Genomic DNA, 23,193 nt, shown 5'->3' on the forward strand with positions numbered 1-23,193 from the left:
CTCGAAACTTTAACAAGTCCACAAACATCCTTTTGCTTTTACTGTCTCTTTTGTGAAAACGAAACTAAGAAAGACAATTTCAAAAATTTTTTATCGTTAGCAATATGGTCTCACTTTCCAGTTTTTAATTTGAACACTATTATAATGTAAATACTTTTCTATTTGCACGAAAAAGAACCAAAACAATCAATTTTTAAGCAATCTTCTGCTATTCAAAACAAAACTCGACTCATTTTGAAGTCCCTGATATTGATTTTGACCTTCAAAGTTACCGAAATTCGATCGCAGACTGATTGGCGAGTTTTTTGCTTCGTATTGGCGAAATTGCATCCTCTGCTTCGCAAGTAACTTTCCTCGTGAAAGTCAAAGTGGAAGTTTTAAATGAAACTTCTTCAACCGAAGAAGGCGCACGTCTCCTTCGTAGCTGTGAAACCGGTATAATCATTGGAGGATTTTCTCGGCACATCCCTGGTATTTCATATTCTTGGTTTGTTCCGGAGTAGCAACAGGTGTAAAAAGGAACTTCATAGCAAGTCATAAAAGCCGACAGTTTATCAACATGGTAAGTTTTGGTTTTGTTTTCTGTTTTTCGTTTTGCGCTTAGAATGTTTTCAGAATATTTCTCAGCATTTTGTGTCATAATTCAACGACTCGTTAACAATGGTATAGCGTGGAAAAATTCATTTTCAAGAAATTTTTGCGAGAAAAAATATTTATTGATTTGTGTATTTTACAAAGGGAAAGGGTGAGAGAAAGAAAAGAGAAAAATGAAACAAAGTTTGAATCGGTGTAAAAATGATGATTTTTAAAAATACTGAAAACTTGCCAATTTTCTTATTACATTAAGGAGAAAAAATTTATGAAATAACTAACTGAAACATGCTTTCAAAATTCATATTCTTATTATTAGGTGATTGAAATACAGAAATTTTGTTCATTAAAACATCAGATCGAACTTCAAAGCGTACTATAGTCAACTCGCGATAAGTCGAACCCTTCTAACTCGAATATTTCTTTATCTCGAAGTTTTTGTTGGGTCTTAAACTTTGAGAAGTTAGTGGGAGCTTTACTATGACTCGAACTAACTACAACTCGAAGGTTTTAGCTGGTTCAATGGGACTGCGAGCTATCTAGAGTTGATTGTATTTCGTTTCACGCTGTAACTGCTTACATTTGACAAATTTATAATGTCTTTCGAAAGATTTTTCGCACCTGTGATGCTTGGATAGAACAACTCGGCTGTCTCTCCAAAGTTACTTGGGGATGAAAAGGCATAGACACGTCAACGTAAACTACTTAACTCCACACTTTATTTTATTTTATTTCATTCAAGTTTTTGCTTAACTGTTTTGTACTTGATGATATTTTTACGGAAAAATTTGGCTATGTTCTCTTTCATTTCTTTTGTCAGTTTTTTAAAATAATATTTTATTTATTTTTTTTAAATGGAAGAGATATTTTTGCCAACCTTTCATTCCTTCAATGAATCGATAAAATGAGTAGATTATAGCGGGGAGGGAGTTCAGGGGGAACTGAACCCGAGGGATTCTGTGTTCGACTAACCACCTAATTGTAACATCTCCCGTTCTCTCTCTCCCCCCCCCCCTCTCTCTCTCTCTCTCTCTCTCACACACACACACACACACACACACACACACACACACACACAGATTTAAACTTTTGGGAGCAGAAAGGTAATTTTGGGAGAATTTTTGTCCTCCCAAAAATTTAAGTTCGGGGCGCCCCTGCATAACTAGAGATAGACAAGCATACTTCATGCATTGAAAATCAGAAATATGCTCTGATGAAAATCTGAAACATGCTTCCGAAACTTTGTCAGGCGTATTTTCCCGTTCCGTATCTTGAATAAAAATTTAGCATCGAGGGAAAAGAAGGAGAAGGGGAGCAAATGGAATTGTGAAAATATTACATTTGAATGTTTTGTTTTTATTTTAAATACATAACGCAAAAAATTCTAAATGTTTCTGTTTTCGGAATTTATCACTATCATCATGCTATTTACAGTTTTTGTGTTTTCACTCCTCCAAAATGAATTTCACTCCTCTAAAATATGACAAGAAGTACTTTTACGCCTTGTAAAAAATCCTAGCTATACCTCTGGCTACAGCTAACGACTGACTGATCTACTATGACGTTTTGCTTTTCTCAAAAGACACGTTCTCTGCATCTCAGCATTTTTTTTTTTTTTCAAATAAGATTTCAAAGTTTGAAATCATTATCACCTAAGCTAGTGGCAAAAACTTTTATTATAAATCCAACAAATGCAAACAAAGCAACAACTGAAAATAATGTAAGTTTTGCCGAGAGTCTCACATTAGATGAAACATTTGTTATGGCCGTGCTGCCCAGTCATCAGATTATTAATAGTAGTCCCTAGAGTCTCATTTTCTTCGTCATCTGAAACCAATAAACCGAGTAATCGGTAGGCGGAGAAGTCCCTAGGGTGCCATGTCATCAAATTATTGGCGAAAACTGAGTGGAAAACATTTCGCACCAGGAACAGGTCATATTGTAGCAATGGCATAGCGTGAATCTTTATGAAGAGAATGATTGTCATTTAATTATTAATAAAATAATGTTTTGCGTAGTAATTATATGTACTTGATCCCCCCCCCCCCGCCCAGACAGTTTGAAATGACGAAGGCTGATTCATAATCTAAGCAAAAATTCATTTAAAATAAGCAAAACATACATAGACTGACGGATTTTGCAATGAAACTCTGAATTTTACCGAATGATACATGCACATATACCAACATGAAATGAAAAGAGACATTAAGCATATTTCATTTTAAACACATTGCAATATTGCACTTCTGTCCCCAACTTTGCCGAGTAGTCAAACAAAATTTGTCGAGCAAGGAGAACTTTTGGGAGGTCACAGTGTCCTCTTATAAAGTAGACGTACTAACTTTAATGAAAGAGAAACGTAAGACATCTGAAATATCCCTATCGAAATATTTGTCTGCTAAACCAACATTCCTAGTGTTCTACACTGGAATCCCGTTTAATGCATTGCCAGACAGTAGCGTAGCTGGAATGGATGACACGCAGGGTGGTAATTTGTGATGTGACCCCTCCCCCTACAAACGCAATAAAAAAAAAAGTTTTTAATGTTTTATAAAACACGTGAAATTTATACTCTCCAATTATGCTGGAGAAAGGGAAGTTTGGGGGAAGTCCCCCGGAAATGTTTCGAAATTGTAGCTCTTAACACGCAGTTTTATACAAAATTTGATGTGGTGTAGAGGAGAGGTTCAAGGGTACATCCCCGTAAATATTTCCAATTCATACTCTTAAAAGGCATTCTAGACCAGTATTTGGTCTCTAGAGAATGTTAGGGATTGAAGAGAATTGGAGTTACTGGTCAAAATATTGTGGGAAAGTTTCTGAATTAAAGTATTTATACTTTTTCAAAAGTCGCAATTCCACTTGGGTGTCACCCCCAATACGGGTAACACTCGGAGCGGATCACCCCCTCCGCACCCATCCCGTAAGGACGTCACTGTCATAGACGCTTTTGACGCCACTGCCATATTCGCTTTTGTGTAAAAGCATTATCTTAAACTAAATGCTCCATTTAGGAACATTCTTGCTACGCTTGTTAAATAGGTACCAAAATCTTCTGTTGCTTGGAAAATTTACGACGCCTAAGCTCCCAATGGAGATCTAAATCATCACTCGCTGCACAGTGGTGGTCCAAATTATAACTCACTGAAATTGCTCTGGCACCTCCTGACTGCGCCTGGAATGAAGCTTCTCTGTTTAAATCATCATCTCTTCAACCTTGATTTATTTTTCCTCGTCGCCTTAAAGTTCATCACCTCACGCTGCCGAAACCTACACTTCGATCAAGGAAAAAAAATCATTTGCTAAAAAGTGAGTTTGGAAAATAAGGTATTGAGGAAAGGACATTTAAAGACAAGGTTTAAAAACCTTTAAATCGTCGGCTCGTTTGTCTTACGGTTCTACTCAGGCGTGAAGTTTTCAATCGCTATAATTTAATCCAGAACAAAGCTGACGGTTTTGAAATAGCTGTTATTTATGAAATTAAATTAACACTTCTTCAGAACAATGTTAGATGAAGGCTTGGAAATCACGGATTATTTCTTTTTTTTTTTTTTTTTTCGGAAATTGAAAATTTGACATCTTAATAAAGTAATTTCGTTTTTTCACTGCTTTGCAGAAAAGTTTCATTTTCAACATTTCATTTGCTCATTTTTTCCTAAGCAGATTATTTTCCCTTTGTAATTAAACATTAGGCGACTAATTTAGTTATCGCATTTCCTTACTGAGTAGGTTTATAGCTATGATTTTCTCCATTTCATTTCATTTATGAATTACTAAGCAGATTATTTCTCACTCGTAATTGAAACCTAGATGACTCATTTAGAGATATCATCAAGTTATTTGCAAAGATTAAGAAGTATACTTTTCTCCGTTTCATTTATTTATTTTTCATTTTTAGCGGAATACTTACGCATGCGTAAACACTTTTTTTTTTAAGTTGAATGTGGAACCGCAGTTGCAGAAAAAATATTTTTTTTCAATTGCAACAATAAGAAACAACTACAAATTCATGCAAATTTTCGACATTTCGTCGATAACTTTGAAATTCACGCACACGTCAAGCTCATTTTACATAAGAATCAGCAGGAATAGTGTCAGAAGATTTTTTTATGCCGCGCAGTGCAATTAATATGTTTATAATGAAAAATTTAACTTTAACTTTTTTTTAGAAAAAACTTATATTTGAGTGTTATGCGGCAGACCTAAATATTGCATAAGAGCCAAACTTTTAATTTAACAATGGTATTAAACTTTATTGTTTACATCAGTTAACTTGAAAATTTACCAAAAAGTCCCTTAATTTAAAAAATGTATATAAAAAAATACGTTTTTTGTAGAAAATCATAAACTTAAAGCCTCGTACAGGAAACCTAAATATTTTTTGACCTGAATAAACTGTTTTGAAGACATTCTGGGTCTGTAGGGGCAACTTTTTATCAACTGTTCTTTTTTTTTTTTTTTTTTTGAATTTTGAAAGAAAAAAAAAGATTTTTTCGATAGTCTATTGTCAATGCTTCAATGTAGGGGGGGGGAGACACTCACTTGAGGGGAATCATTAAAGCTAGTTCAATTTACGCAAGAAATTAATATTTTTTAACGAAATATAATAGGGTTGTTTCCTTCAGTCAAAACTAGTACTTTTTGTCACTGAAATCGATAGAATAAATCAAAAAAATAACATGGACCCAGAAAATACTTTCATTATTTCAGTTATTTTTTAATTAATTTTTTCAAATGTCCGATTTTTCAAACAAGGCGTGGTCTTGATGACGTCACAAATGATGCTCTTTGGCGCATCCTTCTAGCGTTTCCACGTTATGATAACCAAGAAGCGAATTAAAATTGCGCTCTACGCTTGCTATCAACCATATCGTTGCCAATACACGTGAGTAAAGATGCGAATTAAATATTTTGCTCTGTGAATGGCAACGCTGAATGGCATTTCATCATTTTTGATGTCATCGGATTTCATTGTAAACAATAAAAGCGCACCGACTTAAGTAATTTTTTAAAAATACTAAACTGAAATAAATCATTTAAAAAATGGTCAGATCCTATGTTTTTAAACAAGTTCTTTCAGAAAAAAATATTTTTAAAATTTTGGAAACGACCCATTCTAAAGCATAAGGAACAGTTTGAAATCGAGTACTAATTTGCATAAAAATTTTTACCGTTTATTTAAACCATTAACTGACGGTAATGCTGCTCATGGTAAGGTATTTGCCCTCCAACTTTGGATAGAGCATTTAGGTACGACAAAAGTAACATACGTTGTTATGTGAGTTGTTCACGTAACTGCATGCGTGTAGGACTACTACATGAAGATTTATGCAACCACTTTCCACATATTGGGAAAGCAAAACTACGTTTCGTTATTCATCCCGGGTTTTCAACGAAAAAAGCAGACTCCGGTTGTTTCTATATCCTGTCTTCTTTGAAGTAAATTTTCTTTGTGATCATCATCATCACATAGTTGCGTCTCAGTCATTATTAAAAAAAAAAATTGATTTGAATTTTGACCTCTTGAATTCAAATTATGTTTTTCGCAATCACGAGTGTGTGTGTGTGTGTGTGTGTATGTAGGCGTGTGTGTTTATGTGTGTGGGGGGGGGGGTTATGTGTATGTGTGTGTAGGCATGTGTGTTTATGTCTGTATGCAGGTATGAGTGTGTGGGTAGTTGTGTGTATGAGTGTTTGTGTGTGGGGGGGGGAATGCGTATGTGTGTGTAGGCATATGTGTTTGTGTCTGTGTGCAGGCATGAGTGTGTGGGTAGTTGTGTGTAGGTGTGTGTGTCTGTATGTATGCGTGTGTATGTGTGTGTGTTTGTGTGGGTAGGTGTATGTATGTGCGTGTATGTATGCGTGTAAGTGTAGGATATGGACGCAACCTGGAGACGGTTTTCGCTAGAGGAGCAGCATCGTGAGGCGGCCGGTCGACGGTGATGCTGCAGAGGGTGCTGCCGGGAAAATAAAATGATAGGACCTCAAAACAGTCAAATGAAAGCAATAAGCAATCGTGATTGCTCAAAAAAGTCTTACTTTGAGCTAGTGCCATGTACTCACTAACACACTTGAACGCCATTCACGTAATTGCCACGTTGGGTTTTAATACATCACATTCGGCGTAACAAAGCACTAGAAAAATAAAACATAGGCATGAGAGAGCAGCTAAATGTACATTTTTTATCTATGCAATGAATAAATAAAGTTCGAAAATAATAGCGTGTGTGCTGTAGAATTTCACACTCTTGGGGGCTACGTTAAGGGATATTTTTGCATTTTGACCCCCCAAAAAATCTGACGCAGAACCATAAACGTATCAATGTTTTTAAAAATTATTGCCTACATCAGAGAAATTGCTGTTCTTAATATGCGGCAAATACTGCACTTTTAACGTTGCTAAGAAAATTTTTTAGTGAAATTTGGCTTAAATAACCATTCACTGGTCGGTCTTTCCTAAGCTAGATTCCATGATATCTTCAAAGAATTGTTAATAGCAAAAATCTATTAGAAATTTCCGAGATTTAAAATGCAGTTCAAAGTTCGGATTAATATCAATGTAAGTAAATAATAAAAAGTGCTGCAACAAACTTACATAGCAGCCTTTTATAATACCAAGTACAGTTTTTTTTATATACATAATAATAATAATAAACCCTGCTGGTCTGCAAAAGATTTTTGCAAATTTTACTCGTCCGTGTGGAAAAGAAGATGAGAAATGTTTCTTTTGAAGCCATAACCGTGGGGGATTTTTTTTACGCAAGTCATGTTTAAAGTTCGACTTTAGTCTTTCAGTCATAATTCTCATCACTCCAAATTTTACAGGTTTAAATTTTATTTTATTCAGTTTTATATTTTCTAAGTACCTGCCCAAGAAACTTTATTTACGATTTAGCTTGGATAAATAAGAACTAACAAAACTGATGGGAAAGAATAATAAGAAAGTAATTCCGAGCGTCGTTGAATGATGCACCTTGTAAAAAAATTAGAGCAAGGTCGCTTGGGCCATTTTTATTTGGACCATCGCTATTTTTTTAACAATTGAGAATTGGGTGGGGTACATCGGGGATGGACGAGGACAGCCGCCGCCCTCGGATGGTCCTCCCGCGGCGAATCCTCAGCTGTCTGCCGAGGCCATTTTTCCGAGGCCTTGAAGAAGACCATAAAAAATGGCTGAAGAAAGCGTAAACACAATCATCCAGGAAAGACTAAATTGCTTTAATTTTTAATGTGTGCTCTGAATGTATAATAATATCTCCTGAGGGTGATGGAGAATTGTTAGCGTTTGCTATTGCCCAGGTTCTTGATTCATGATGAGTTCGTAGCACTTAGAATTTTATCGTTAATACTCTCACTCGCAAATTCATTTTTACAAAAGCACAACCAGAGAGAGAAGGGGGGATTTTCATCCAGAGTCACTCCCACCCAGAGATATTTTTAACACCTCCACAAGCATTTTCCACTCACTGAAAATTGGGAATACGATTCAAAAATTTAAGCAACATTTTTTTTCACGCTTTTATTTTAATTAAAAATCGAACGTTCTAAAAAATAGGGGGAAAGCAATTTTAATTTTTAAAATTTTGTATGAATAGTTTTTATTTTTTTTCAATTCAAAATGTCAAACATTATAAAGATTTAAAAAAATCAAAATACATAATACACATCTTTTCTTTCCTTACCATATTCCGTCTAATCCTTAGAAAATCAGATAATCTTTACTGCTTTCGCTCATTTCTCTATTCTAAAATTAACTTTTAAATCGTTTTCTGTTTAGAACCAGGGCCTGATTAAAGTATTTGTTGGACTCTAAGCCAGACACTTTTTCAATGTCCCCTGTAGTCCACCCTTTACAATTTTAGCAGCCATTTTCTGAAACAATTTTAGCCATTTAGGAGTTATTAAGAGGTGAGGGTCCTAGGCCATGGCCTAGTTGGCCTATTCAGTAATCAGGTACTTTTTGGAGCAGTATATAGAAGGAATTTACTGTCACCAATTCATCTGAGATTTTTTTTTTTTTTTTAACTTTACTTTTATACAGAAATTTAACTGCTGTTTATTCACTGAGGTGAGTTCATTCATTAATCGGATTATTCTATTTCCATGTTTCCATGTAAACAAGGGTTTTTTTTTAATTGTTAATGATTAAAAAGGTAAAATAGTTCAATTTGAAAAACAAGAGATTAGTCTAGATCAGGGGCAGCCAACAGGTACACTGACTTCGTTTGACTGGTCCGCAACAAACAAGTCTTGTTGATATACATAGATAGCTATCTCACTGTACAGTGACTTCTTTATACAATTCTAGGTAAAATGAGCAAAGTATAAGCATCGTTATTGTTTGATTAATTCGCACAGAGAAGATTACTGATGGGACCCGTTCACACTGACGAAAAAGCAGGCTCATTTCAGGTACTTTAAAACCGTGGTAAGAAAATTCCATTAAAAAGGAAAACAAGGGGTTCGTAGCAGGTAGAATTTTAGCCTTACTCCTTGTTAGTTGCAAAATGGTATAGTTCATTGGAGGTATTGACCCCCGTCTCTGGGGTGAGGCCCTACAGATTTTGTTGCAGGGGGCCCAAAATTTATAGATCCGGGCCTGAAGTAAAGTAATAGTATGTTCTAAAAAAGTAAACCATAAATTCAGCAGAAAAGCAATCCTAGAAAAGATTTTGTAAGTAGTAAGTTGTCCTGTAACAACGGTGTTTGTTCAGTAACTAAAACTCTCATATGTAATTGAAAACACCCACACATTTATCAGACACACAATCCCAGAACCAAGCAATCCAACATGAAGGGACTGAACCCATAAATTCCAGACCACTTTCTCGTGCCATGACATAAGTTCACGGAGAACGACCAGGTCTAGTTACTGCAGCACTCTCTTTTTATTATCGCGTGTGGCTATGGCTGGGCAGTGGCGACCACTCCGGAAAAAGTGAATCGTAAGGGCACTTCTGGGTGAATACTCGCTCACGCTCGATGGATTCACGCTCTGAAAACCGAAGGCTCGGAGATCGAGTGGCCATCCGTGAGCAATTTTCGCGTAATTCCAGCACGCATTAGAGTCGGAAGAAGGAAATGGAACTGGCTATCTGTTTCCTATCGATGTCCGTGGTTTTAGAGGTGATTGCGTGTGTGCACTGCGGTGTGGATCGAAAAATTATCTTTATTAGGTACGCTAAGGAGTACTTTTTATTGATTGTTTGACAGGGGTATAACATCGTGAAGGCTGGCAAAGTGAAACAGGATAGCCATAATACTTATTTCTGTTGTAGAACGTGGGAAAATCTTCTAACAGTTTTACCGGGAAATTTTGTTTAAAATTTTGCTCATGTGTTTATTTTTTGTGTCATAACGCTGCAAGTGTTTCTGAAGATGTATTTCAGTATGTGCTACGACATAGTGGAAGGCTGAGGACTCAGGAAATATCTGATACCAAAAACCACGACCTAAAATTGGCCTTTAGAACTTTTCAGCAGCGTAAAATTGAGAAAAAGTCACTAATATTTGGAGAGGTATATTTCGAAGTAATAATCAAGCCTTGATTTAGAAATTTTTGAACGGTAGGTCAGAAGTATTTGTGTAGGACCCCTTGAATTGCAAAGCGGCAAAAGTACATTCCAGTTGCAACCACACACTTTTATTGCCATTGTATACTACGCTTACTGAGTAAACTGTAGGTGTACTTAATTTAACGTTATACATATACTTCACTGATATAGTCCAAAAAAGGAGAAGAGTAAACGCAAATGTTTTTAGGGCAATTAATTACAAGGGGCTTGCACCGATTGAAAATTTTGTTAAATGGAAGATTTTGATTTTTGAAAATCAACCAGGGCAGCTAGAATTTATCTTCTACAAGGGGGTATTCTAACAGTCCCTAGATGTAAAAAAAAATACTAGGATTGGCAATATGGTTCTTGCATCCCTGATAAAAGTTTATCACGGTCAAAAGTCAAAATATGAATTTTAGCCTTTGCTTTTTCCTTCTTCACCAACATGCTGATTTCACACGCCGACTGAAATGGAAACAAAAAAAAAGGCGTTACAATAGGGTGTTGCTAAAATAACGAATTCCACACCAACAGCATACCGATGAAATTCCTCCAGTTGTTTGCTATTTCGATTTATAATGTGTGGGGTCGATCTACACTGCTTGACAATTGCTAAGGAACAATTACGTTTTTTGGAATAATTAAGAATAGATAATGATTAAAGGAACAGAACGAAGTATATAGTTAGTAGGGATAATGTGCCTTTATTATAAGTACAAAATAATACAGATATTACTGCATCAATGAAGTAAAAACTTAGGAATAAAAAACTAATCCTACTTAGATGATTTTCAAACAACCACAAAAAATGATCTAGGTCAGAATGATGGAGACATGAGTACCTTAATATGATGTATGATTACTAGGGACACTAATGCACATTTTACATCTGTTTTCCATACTCCCCATTAATTATTGAGGAAATGCTTGAAGGATGTTTTACCACTCCTCTCTCAAGGCAGATTTGAGTTCTTGTACTGTTCTGGAAGGGACGGTTCTTCGCGCAACACGTCTGCCAAGGTCCTCCCGGGCGAATTCAATTGGATTTAAGTCGGGAAAGTAAGCAGGCCATTGTATACGGAGAATGTTTACACTTTGCAATGTGTCTGACACTTCAATGCTCCTTTGTGGCCGTGTATCGTCGTCCGTAAAGAGAAAGTCTGGACCTACAGCCCCCCCCCCCTTAAAAAGACGAACATGGTCCAGCATATCTTCTCTGCAATACATTTGCGACGTAACGGTTTCTTGTTCAAAAATGTGAAACGGTGTTCTGCCATTGTGCATGATGCCTGCCCACACCATCACGCATGGGCCGTACTGATCACGTTCGCAAACAAATTTTTGTGCATAACGTGTTCCACGCTCTCTCCACAGTAGTTGGTGACCAGAATCAACCGTCACGCTGAAACGAGATTCGTCAGAGAACATCACTCTAGACCAATTTTGACGATCCCAACCAGCAAGTCCCTTACACCAGCGTAATCTCTCTCGACGATGGCGTGGTTGAACTTGGATGGAACGTACGGGCTTCCGAGCATACAAACCAACATTATTTACTCGCCGTGAGATGGTTCTTACAGAAACATGCGTACTAGTAGCGGTTGTAAGATTTGCTGCTATCTGTCCAGGAGTGAAATTTCTGTTCCTCTTTACCACGAGGGCTACATAGCGATCCTCTGAAGGTGTGGTGTTTCACCACGACCCCCGGCATGCTATTGCAAAACATTTCCATTTTTAGGGGCCTTCTTTAACTCCTTAAGACCGAGGCCGGCCGTAAACGGCCTTGTAGCTTAGATCCGAGACCGCCCGTATCCGGCCGAGTTCTGCGAATGCAGAGGTGGTAAATAGAAGAAGACACTCTACTGTGAGACCTCCCCGAAGAAGATTCTTTCTTCTTGCCGATAGCTATTTAGCAAGTGATAGCGACAATTGCATGAATGGGGATCTGCAAATGACTTGAGGTCGCTTGGCTTCCTCAAAAAATGAGAAAAGACGAATGCGTTGTACGATTTCGTTTCAATTTCCTGCACTTTTAACTCTTCACTTTTTTATACCACTTTTTAAAAACAAATGCTATTCTAGGATTTATAAATTAATGTACGAATTATCATAAAAATTATACAAAACAACATTAATAAAGCACAAACTTTGCAAATAACTGCATATACATGATTCAGGGTTACAAGGAACCCAACACGGGTGTGCAACTACTACTTGCAATATTCCGCCATACCTTTTCTATTTTCATTATTTTTATTTTCAACCCAAATGTAATTATTTCTTTCCAGTTTTAGAAACTTAAAAGTAAGACTTAACAAATCAGAGCTTGAAAGGCATCTAAACAAATCTGCCCAGAACTTTAACGAGCTCGTGAAAATATACTGCACCCCACCACACAACTGTTACCCAAATAGTAGCGCCCCACAAAAAGTGAGATAGGAGGTCATAATTCCATAAGGACTTAGAACTACATAAACACACACATAATACGTAAAAATTTACGCATGGTTCGACCAACTCCAGTATTCAGGTCGCACGTGTGACTAAAGAAAGTGTCTTAGCTACTAGTTCTCCCAGAATGGTCGAAAGAAAAGAATTTCGTTACGATATTATACAATTTTTAAACTACCGTACTATCCACTTTAGGTTTGGAGTTCAAAATTTTTAGTAAAGTGATACTTGCTAGCAATATAATATATATTTGCACTTCTAAAAATTTAATCACAAAACAGTTTCTAATTTTCTTCTGAACAACACGCTATTCATTAATTTGGAAAATTCAGTCAGTTTGTCAACATGTAAATTCAGAACCATGATTTACAAAAAAAAGGGTGAAAAATGACAATCTGCTTAAATCTTCAAAATCAGCTGTCTCTGAAGTGGGATAAACAGAAATTTCTAATGGCGCTAAGTCTCATTGTTACATTCCTTTAACGATTGTAGTGTAACTAACACCAAAAAATCGGATTTATTTCTTTCCTAAATTCATTTAATTAATTTATAAAGACATTTATCTCTTGCTTTGAGTAGCACATCCCACTAATTTGTTTCCTTGAAAATATAAAATTATTGTTCAATTCTTCAAACAAATTAAACTACATATTTACTTCTGTATAAAAGGCATTATTTATGAAAACAGCATCAGAATAAATCGTGGGGAATATTTTTTTAAATCATGTCATACAGCATTTTACTTACTGATAAATTTAAAGAAAATCTAAATGTGTGCTTCTACATCTGTTGCATTTACACTTTTAGCACTAATTTAGAATTAATTGATTTTTTAAGAGAAAACAAATGTCACCTCCCTCCCCGAGCGATTTCAGAGTTGCATCAAAACAAGAAAACTTTCGTTCAGTACAGATTTATCTATCTTGCATTTCTATGTTAAAAAGGAAGTAAACGTTGTCGTAAATTTTTCTCATCTTTATCGTATTCGATTAGCTAATTATACGCTAAGTCATAGGTATTTCGTGTGGGTTGGGGGTGGGGCAATTTTACCTTACTTTCAAAAGCAAAGGGGCCTTGCCCTCTTACTTTTCAGAGTTGAAAATTAACAATCGACTGAAAAATTATTTTTACTTGGATTGATTTTACGGATTAATTTATTTTGCGTGAATAAAACCAAAAAACATAAAAAAACTGAACTTTTCTCATGTTATTTCATTAGAATGGAGATTATAATTGGAAGAGGTAATCTATACGGTGGCTATTCATCCCAAAATTTGACGCCAAACTCCATTTTTATCTGTCATTTAATAAGTAATGTCAAAATCCAATTACATAGACTAGTTTTTTTTAAAGAAAAAAAGGGGGAAATAAATAAGATTATGTGGCTTCCCCACTAACCCCTCTCTTGGCCCCTCGTTTTTTCTGAGGAAAACATTTTTTTTAAAAATTTTTACTCTTGAAAAGTAATCTTTCTGTTATTTTCTATTAACTTTGCTTCCCCCCCCTAACTGGGATAGCCTTTATTAGTTGTCCGTAGTATACTCAGAAGTGGAAAAGAAGAGATCGGGGTGCAGTTCCTACCAAATTTTTGAAAATATTTTCCAAAATTTGGAATATTAATGTAATTAAATATAATTATTCTCATCAGTTTGTGCAAATGGAATTGATTGAAATTTGAAAATTTAAATTATTGCATGATAAATCTTAAGCTTGTGCTTGAACTGGAATGTTCTTAAAAATGATTAATTTCTTTTTTCTTTGTTTACCTACTCTAAAAAAAATTTAAAAAAAAGATGACTGTTATGCCACTCGACATAAGTTGGAATGCCATCAAAGAAACCATTAGAGTAATAGTAAAGAATTCCGCGCGCCCGAAGTGCGAGTGATTAAGGTGACAGCTAACCACGCCTATTGCAATTAGCAAACAGAAGAACGAAAGAGGAACGGTCGAGGGGTCTTCTACGTGGACGGTTCCATTTCTAAAATAGCTTATTAGTCGAAAAAGTCAGGATTTAACAGTGGCAAAATTTCCCCCCGGCCCGGTCTTTTAAAGAGTTAATCCGGAGATGGTACTTTTTGATACACCAATTACAGCAGCTAAAGTGGTGACACTTTGACCTACTTCCAGGCGTCCAACAGCTCGTCCACTATCGTAGGTACTCAAATGATGTCTTGCTGACATTTTACTCTTAAATATTTCAAGAACCAAACAGAATTTCAGAGAAAAAAACTTTTTTAACTTCCAATGCTATTTTTGTTAAAAACCAAACAGCGTGAATTTCCGTACGAGACTTGAGCGTGTATGCACTTTTATACAGATAACGAGTCTTGATCTACCACGCCATCTGAACTTGAATTTGTTTAAATTTTCCAGCTGGTTGATGTACAAATTTGCATAAATCACTTGTTCCTTAGCAATTGTCAAGCAGTGTAGAAATTCCTTCCCAGACCACATTCATCGTGAGAAAAACACGTTACGGCTTGTTTTTACTTTCTTCTATATCTAATATATAGAAGAAAGTATTGAATTCGTGCATATTTTCGAATTTCGAATTTTGACGGATTCGAACGTTTTGAGGTGTGCTGAGTCCATTTCGACTATTTTTGGAAAATGTCTGTCTGTCTGTGTGTGTATGTGTGTGTGTGTATGTGTGTGTGTATGTGTGTGTGTCACGTCTGTGTGTGACCAGTTTTGTGTGGCCGCCGCTCTACAGCAAAAACTACCGCATGAAATCGAACGAAATTTAGTACACATATGTGCCGCTATGTGAACTTGTGCCCATTGTTTTTTGGCGCGAATCCCTCCAAGGGGGGTGGAGCAATGGGACGTTTTTTGAGTTACACGTGATTGCTATTCCTCAGGAAGTAACTGGCGGAATCAAACAAAATTTGGTCCATATGCTGCCATTAACAGGAACAGGTGCTGATTCAATTTTGGTGTCAATAACTCAAACGGGGGTTGAGCTATAGAACGTTTTTTGTCGTCAATTGTGACTGCTGTATCTCAAGAAATAATGAACGGAATGAAAGAAAAATTTATCGACAAGTAGCCCTTAGTGGGTATAAGAGCTGATTTTATTTTGGTGTCAACAGCTAAAAAGGGGGTAGCTCAATCACCCGTTCTTTTTTTCCATTGTGAGTGCCCTATCTCAAGAAGTAATGCTGCGTTCTGGTTGAAATTTGGAATATATGTGAATCCATATGTAAACAGGCTTTGGTTCAATTTGGACGCCAATCGCTCCAAGAGGTGTTGATTTTTTTTTTTTTTTTTTTTTTTTTTTGCGAATAAAAATAGCTTTATTAATGCAACAATAAGAAAGATAAATCGTAATAGATTGTCGTCTGCGTATTTCTCGTGATTTTAATTGTATGGAAATGATCGGAAATATTATCTCAATGATTTAAAATTTTTAACTGTTGCCATCTTATGTTTGTTAACAAATAAAATATTTGTAATTAATTTAAGCAAGGCTTTTAAAATAACTTTCATTTTTCGCTTTTTGCTTTGCTTTTGCAATAATTCAGACATTGGAATGGTCGTCAAGTTTTTTCATGTGAAATTTTGTTTTTGTTGGGAATATTGCTTCCTCATCAAGCATGGGGAGGGATCAGAAAAAAAAAGAAAAATATAGAAGAAAGTTTCGTGATGGCCACAACATACTAGTTTATATCTATCATCAGAATGGAAGCTAGATCAATCTAGGACCACATGTAAATAATGCTTTAGCTTTCCCTTTTCTGCGAAGTGCTGACAATATGATCTTCAAAATAGCTGAATTCTATCCGGAGCTAGACATTTGTTGTGCACATAAACTTGATGTCTGTGACAATATAGCGAACATTCTTCAGGCAACTGTCATCGAGATTCCAAATCGCAGATAGCAGGGAAAATTCCACCGCGAGTCTGGAGTAAACAATAACAGACTCCCTCGCCGAAGGGGTCCTGGTATATAAGGAAAATTAAATAGGTCAAAGAGGAGAGACAATACTGAGAAAAGAGCTGGAAAGCCACAGACGGTGGGCTCTCGAAATTCTAAATATCTTTGTATCATAAAATAATTTGTAAAATAGCTGCAAATATTAGATGTATATTAAATGTCTCTTAGAGTCTATGCATTCTCTTGTTGTTTTTACGCGAGAGATGAAAACGTTACAAAGCTAATGAAAAATGGTTAGAAAAAAAAGATCATGACAAACTGGAAATTGGCGTCCGGGAGTTATTGAAGTGATTTTTACTCCATCAACACTTTGAAAACATGCGAGAATTAACCTTGATTGCAGAGAGAAAAGTACTTTTTCCACAGCCTCTCTAAGTTTTATAAATTTAATACATATGCACACTGATAGGGAAGCATTTCAAAAAGAATGATTTCAGTAATCACTTAACAAAAAGAATAACATCAAATTTGATGAAAAAGAATTTAAAAAAACGTTCATGGCAAAGTGAAATTGCCATCACGGAGCTGCTGAAATGATTTTTTATTCCACTAACTCTTATAAACAAACGAACACCAACCGTTATAAGTTAAGTATAATTGCAGTGAATCTTGTTCCACGGAGTATATAGGTTTTATTAACTTCGTAAGTATATATACTGTTAGGGAAACACTTCAGAGACAATGAGATCAGTAACATAAATAACAAAAAGCATAACATTGAAAAAGCTAATTGTCAAAGCAAAACGATTTGGAAAAAGAATCACGGCAAATTGAAATTTGCCGTAACAGAGCTATAGAAATGATTTGTTTTTTCCATTAGCTCATATAAACATGCGAACATTAATCGTGATAAGTATAAATAGTGAAATGGCTTTCCTGTTTTTACATGCAGAGAGTAAAGTACTTGTTCCACGGTGTATCTAGGTTTGGCAAATTTAGTAAATATACACATTGAAAGAGAATCATTTCAGAAACAATGATTTCAGCAACATAAACAACAAAAAGAATAACATTGTCCAACCTGATGAAAAGGGTTAAAAAAAGTATCATGACAGATTGAAATTGCACTCACGAAGCCATAGAAATGATCTTTAATCTGAAGCTATAAAAATATTTCCTTGTGGACCTCAAATCATGATCTAGACATGAAACTCGACTGTTTCTTCAGTTGAACCAGTCATTGTTCTTGTCTAATCCACCATGGTAGAACAAAGGCATAATGCAGGGAAAATATAACCCAGTTTGCCGAAGTACTAGGAAACGAAGTCAAGAGTATGCAGCCTTGAAAAATAAAAAAGAGAAGAGAACGAAAGTTGTTGTTCGTCTTCAGGCATCATCTTCGGTGAATCTGACAGAGGCGATGTTGTTGTCCTTCGGAGATGTTGCTAAGGGTGGACAAGGTGGTTTATGAATACCATCACCGGAAAAACCACCTGTTTTTGAGAGAAAGGTTAGTTTCTCAAGCTTCGTTATTTCGTAAGAACACTTACTCAGGGTGGATTTGAAACGCATCATTTAGGTCAAAACGATTCGTGTAGATCAGAACTTTTGTTGGAAAAACTGCTTCCTCATTCGAGAAGAAGTCTTTGTTGCTGCACACATGACAATCTCAAGCTCTCCTGCAACAAATGGAATGGAAATCCTTAAAGAAAACGCATTTGTTTCGCATGTCGTGTTTCTTTTTCTATGAAATATCTTAATTTGTTGCGATACTATTCTTGTGCGGTTCACATTACTTTGCAAAAAAAAATCATTTAAAAAGTGCTTTCTTATTTCGCATTGGAAAGTAAAACTTTTTTTAACTCTTCAGAACAAAGGTTTCATAAGTTAGATGGTGGGGGTGGAGTTGAAAATGCGTTTAGTGTTAGGTGGGGTAAAAACAGGCTATTTTAGATTTTATTTATGTATTTATTTTTAATCTTTAGAAAGCATTTCTATAAAATTTCCAGTGATTATGCATAGTATTTATGCATCAAGATGGTGGCAGAATCCTGTTTCAGACTCAATTCTTTTAAAGACTTCTACAGCCACCACTCAATAATTCAACATTTTATAACCCGAATATTCCATTATCTTGAAGTTTTGATTGGGTCCCAAACTCTTGAGCAGGTTGCGGTGAACATCCCATAACTCGAACTATCAATAACACGAAAGTTTTAGCTGGTCCCTTATGACTGAGTTATAGAGAGTTAGTTGACTGTAATAAAGAAATAACTGTTCACCTGTCAAAACAACCAATATAGTCTCGTTTCCTTTCTCCCACATAGACTGAATGCAATTCGTTGTTCGCCGAAGTTATGAATGGACTCCCCCCCCCCCCCCCCCCCAACCCTCTTGGTTCTTGTTAACCATCATTCGACGGATCTGTAAAATGCTTCATAAATGTTTTGCGTGTCATTGGTGTTTGATTATTTTTACTCAAATTTTTGCGTGCAACTAAGCTGATTTTCTGAAATCACTAATAAGCTTTACTGTGTCCTCAGCGTCGGACACACGAGTGTTATTACATAATTGCAATGTCGCCTTATTGGGGACAACATAGTGTTAAGTGTTTAAAATGTAGTTTATTTGATGTGTAGTGATTCAGAGTAATTTTAGTCCTTGATAATTTATGTCTTTACCCACCCCACAAAACTTTTTAAAGTGTTATTACATTTTTTAAATAAAATTGAAAAAAAAAACATCATCTAGCCCATAGCAATAATTTTAATTTTCAGATCTTGAATTCAAATTATGTTTTCGCAATCACAAATTGCGTTAGGATCTTACTCGTTAGGTTTCTTGCTTCCACAAATGGCTCTCATCATAGTCATAATTGCGAAAAATATATTTTAAATTCATGGCGTCAAAATCAAATAAATAGAGGCTGGATCCTAGATGCGAGAAGGCTGGGTATAAATAAAGTCGATTCCGGGAGACATGGACAAGGAGGAGGAAGTGAAAGTGTCGCCGCCCCCGCCACCCGCTCGTGGAGGCCGGTGGACCTCAAAAAAGAACAGACAGCAACTACAGTCAAATAAAAATAAGCAATCGTGATTGCACAAAAACTCCTAAAGTGTTGAATCCAAGACTAAGAAATAATAACTGTTTTAAATGAACTATTAACGCAGTTTAAAGTTATCCTACTACTTGGGTCACTTTGAATCGTGTGAGAAATGGGATATGAAACAAATTATTTCGATGAAAGTATTGCAACTTTTAACCAGAAAAATAACATTTTAAATGTTCCTATAATTACTGCATATAACACAATATTACAATATTGGACGAGAGTTGTCTAAACTAAAAGCAGCATTCGAGAGTATAGCTGCCAAATAGTCACTTTAGAATTATTGGGTTATACAAAGACTATGACAATTGTTCCCTGACCAACTTATTTTCTTTACTAATAATAAAACTGAAAGTCTGTGTGTGTCTCTAGATGTCTGTTACGCGCATAGCGCCCAGACCGTTCTGCCGATTTTCAAGAATTTTGACACAAAATTAGTTTTTAGCATAGGGGTGAGCATGTGGAAGCGATTTTTCGAAAATTTGATTTTGTACTTTTTTTTTATGATTTTATTTTTAACACATTGGTGGATTGAATTTCTCTGCACCGAGCGAATTACCATAACATGGAAGAGTAAATTACCATACTATGGACGAGCAAATTATTGGCGAGAAATTCATCATCCATTATTTGAAAATGTAGAGACGAACCAAATGGCCTTTTAATTTTCTACTACGGGCAAAGCCCTGCGGATACCGCTAATATAAAATAAACGTCGAAAGAGCTGATATTATAAACTTGCCAGCAGACTGCAGCGTTATACCATGTACAGTTAGTTTCCTTTGAAATAGAAGATACTATAAATAAAAACTGGTTCGTAGTTAAACCACAAGACTCAAATTTATCCTAAATTACCGTATCACTTTGTGGTAATAATCATTTCTAATCCAAAGTGCGCGTAATCCATCAACTTTTATATAGGTGTGTACTTATCATATTTCTACAAACCGAAACTGCAGCTCATAAATCATCTTATTGAAAGCAAGTTATTCTTTTTGAAACTTTCTTCGCTTGAATAGGATGGCATTGTTGCCCAAGGCTATACAAATAGAGTTAACAAACGCATCTCAGCTTACACAAGGAGAAGAAAAAACAATCATTGAGAAACAAACTGTTAAAGCTTTCGCTTCTGTTACACCTAATCTCACGGCCTTTTTCTAGCACACAGCGATACCGAGTGTAGAAGCTTCTTACCTCCACTAACAGAGCATAGCGTGTGATGCTTATCTGGCCAATTTTTCGACTTCCCATCCCAGGTCCAAAAACTAAGACTTGATAGAGAACGAAAGAACACGAACTAACAAATTGAGAGGGAAAGTGTTAGTTCTGCCTCTGGTCTGGGAATGCTTCCAAGCGTGACCTGGGTGATAGAATGACGCGATGGTTGCTCAATAACGCCTCGATTCGAGTCTCGATAAGGGATGCGCGGGAAGACATATATTCATTGAGAGCAGACGATTGTAATTGGCGATGTAGGTAATTGCTAGACTGGTTCTTAAATTCAATTTAAATGTGGTTAATTACTTGCTTTGTGATCTCTTTCGCATTTTGGTGTATTGTATTCAAGGTTTGTTCATTTTTAATTACTGTTATCCGCTCTCTACGAAGTCATGCAATGGAGAAAAAAACTGAAACAACCTACAAAAGAAAACTACGAGTACAGCGGCAAAGTTGCTATTACCTGAAAAATCATTACAAAATTTACAAGTTTTAATTGTGCAATAAATACTCAACTTTCAGATGCGTTTAGTGTTTCTTATTTAACATTTCTCAGTTAAATTGCTCCGTTATATTCCCTGCCTTTTGCTTCCGGTTTTTAATTGTTGCCAAAAAAAAACAGTGAATAAATTAATTATTAATAAATTTAACAAATTAATTTCAAGGCTGAACTTAAGCAAGCATATATTTGAGGGCGTTTTAAACGCTTTTTTTTTACTATACTTGTTCAAAAGTGCTTTTAAATTCGAGCATACAAATCAGCAATATTGAAAGAAGATTTGTAGTAAATAAAGCTAATTTCAAATAAATTTCAAAACGCAAAAACTTTAAAACAAAACTCTAAAAATGTTTTTTTTATTCTAAAGACTATTTCTGTTGGTTCGCATTAAAAAGCGTGAAACAAGCAATCTGGAATGCACTAGCTTACAATTTTTGAAAAGATTTCGTAGACACTGAAAAAAAAATTATCCGCTCTAGCACTTTATTTCATGTTTCTCTTTATAGTGAAAAACTTTCACTTATCTTGAACTATCTGTATAATGGAGTTGTTTCCTGCAGTCAAAAGAACTACTTTTAGTCACTGAAATTGGTAGAATAAGCAAAAAGAATAACATAGACAAAAAAAAATACTTTTATTTTCGCAATGTTTAATGTAAACACACCAGTAGTGGCCAGTTCTTCAGTAGTGGACACTTCAAGGTTTATATTTGAAAAAATAGGATTCCAGGTCTCCCAATGGATTTAAAAGTGCATCAAACGTGCAAGTTTGAATCCATTGGGAAACCTGAAATCCTATTTTTTCAAATATAAACCGTTAAGTGGCCCCTACTGAAGCACTATTAAGCATTGGTCACTACTGGTGTGTCTACCTTAATTTGTAATTATTTTTTTTTTAAATTCCTGACTTTAAAATAAAAAATTTTCATCGTACGACGTCACAAGTGGTGAAAGCCATCTTGAATCGGAGCGCGTGGTTGTCTTTTCTGGCAAAATATCGCCTTTTTAATGTTTTTTTCCCCCACCACGAGCATTTATTAGCGAAACGAGAATTGTTAAATAAAATGTTCATTTAGTAAAGCTTGGCAGTGTGTCCTGAAACTGTATTCTGGTAACCCTAGATTTACTCACCTGTGATGTCAGCAGCAAAAATGAAAAGAACGGCCTGAATGTCATTTCAGATTATTATTTTTTTTTTTACCGAGAGAAAAAGTCAAAATTAAGAAAGAAAAAAAAAAGGAAGACTTACCCCCATGTTTATGATCATGCTTTTTCAGAAAAAAAATATTTTCGAAAAAATGGGAAATAACCCAGTTGTATCAAGACGTTAACAAAATGTTCCTTTTTTTTTTTTTTTTTTTTTTGCAGTAAACGATTTTTACACTTTTGTTTAAAGAAGCTTCTCCGAAGAATTATTGAGAGATCAATATAGTATTTAGTATTACATTTTTTCTCTTGATCATTTTTAAGATCAATAATTGATCAACTACAATGGAAGCGATATCAATAAAGCAAATAAGAATTCCTATTTACATAATCTGGGATTTTCTTTCTCGAGTTTGGGAATTTTATATAAGCTCAATCTTGGGTTTTTGGTTTTTTCAAAAAAAAAATGGTAGTCATGGATAAAATATAATTACTAAAATATGAGAGGGGGGCAGATAAAAATGGAGAAATTGAGGGTTAAAGTTACCTGAATGACCCAACTACAAATGAAGACAGCGGAAAAAATACTTTTTATAATACTCCAGAGTGATTATATTTTTATCTCTAGCATTATAAATATGTATGAGATGCCATCTAAAAAAAATCATGCTTAACCTCGTGGTTTTCAGGTTTATTTCCAAACACCACTTTGATGTTTATAATTGTCGACAAGGCTGAAGTAAAA

At 35.4% G+C, this 23,193-nt stretch overlaps 1 protein-coding gene across 1 annotated transcript in view; it reads left to right on the forward strand.

Moving 5' to 3' along the window:
• Nucleotides 1-411: 411 nt before the first annotated feature.
• The window catches only part of LOC129227613 (uncharacterized), a 43,286-nt gene continuing 20,504 nt past the window's right edge, over nucleotides 412-23,193 (forward strand). The window contains exon 1 of the mRNA XM_054862201.1: nucleotides 412-562. Coding sequence (XP_054718176.1) covers nucleotides 560-562 — 3 coding nt within the window. The 5' untranslated portion in view covers nucleotides 412-559. The remainder of the gene's footprint in view (nucleotides 563-23,193) is intronic.

This window comes from Uloborus diversus, chromosome 8 (genome assembly GCF_026930045.1).
Source record: "Uloborus diversus isolate 005 chromosome 8, Udiv.v.3.1, whole genome shotgun sequence".
Taxonomy (NCBI): domain Eukaryota; kingdom Metazoa; phylum Arthropoda; class Arachnida; order Araneae; family Uloboridae; genus Uloborus; species Uloborus diversus.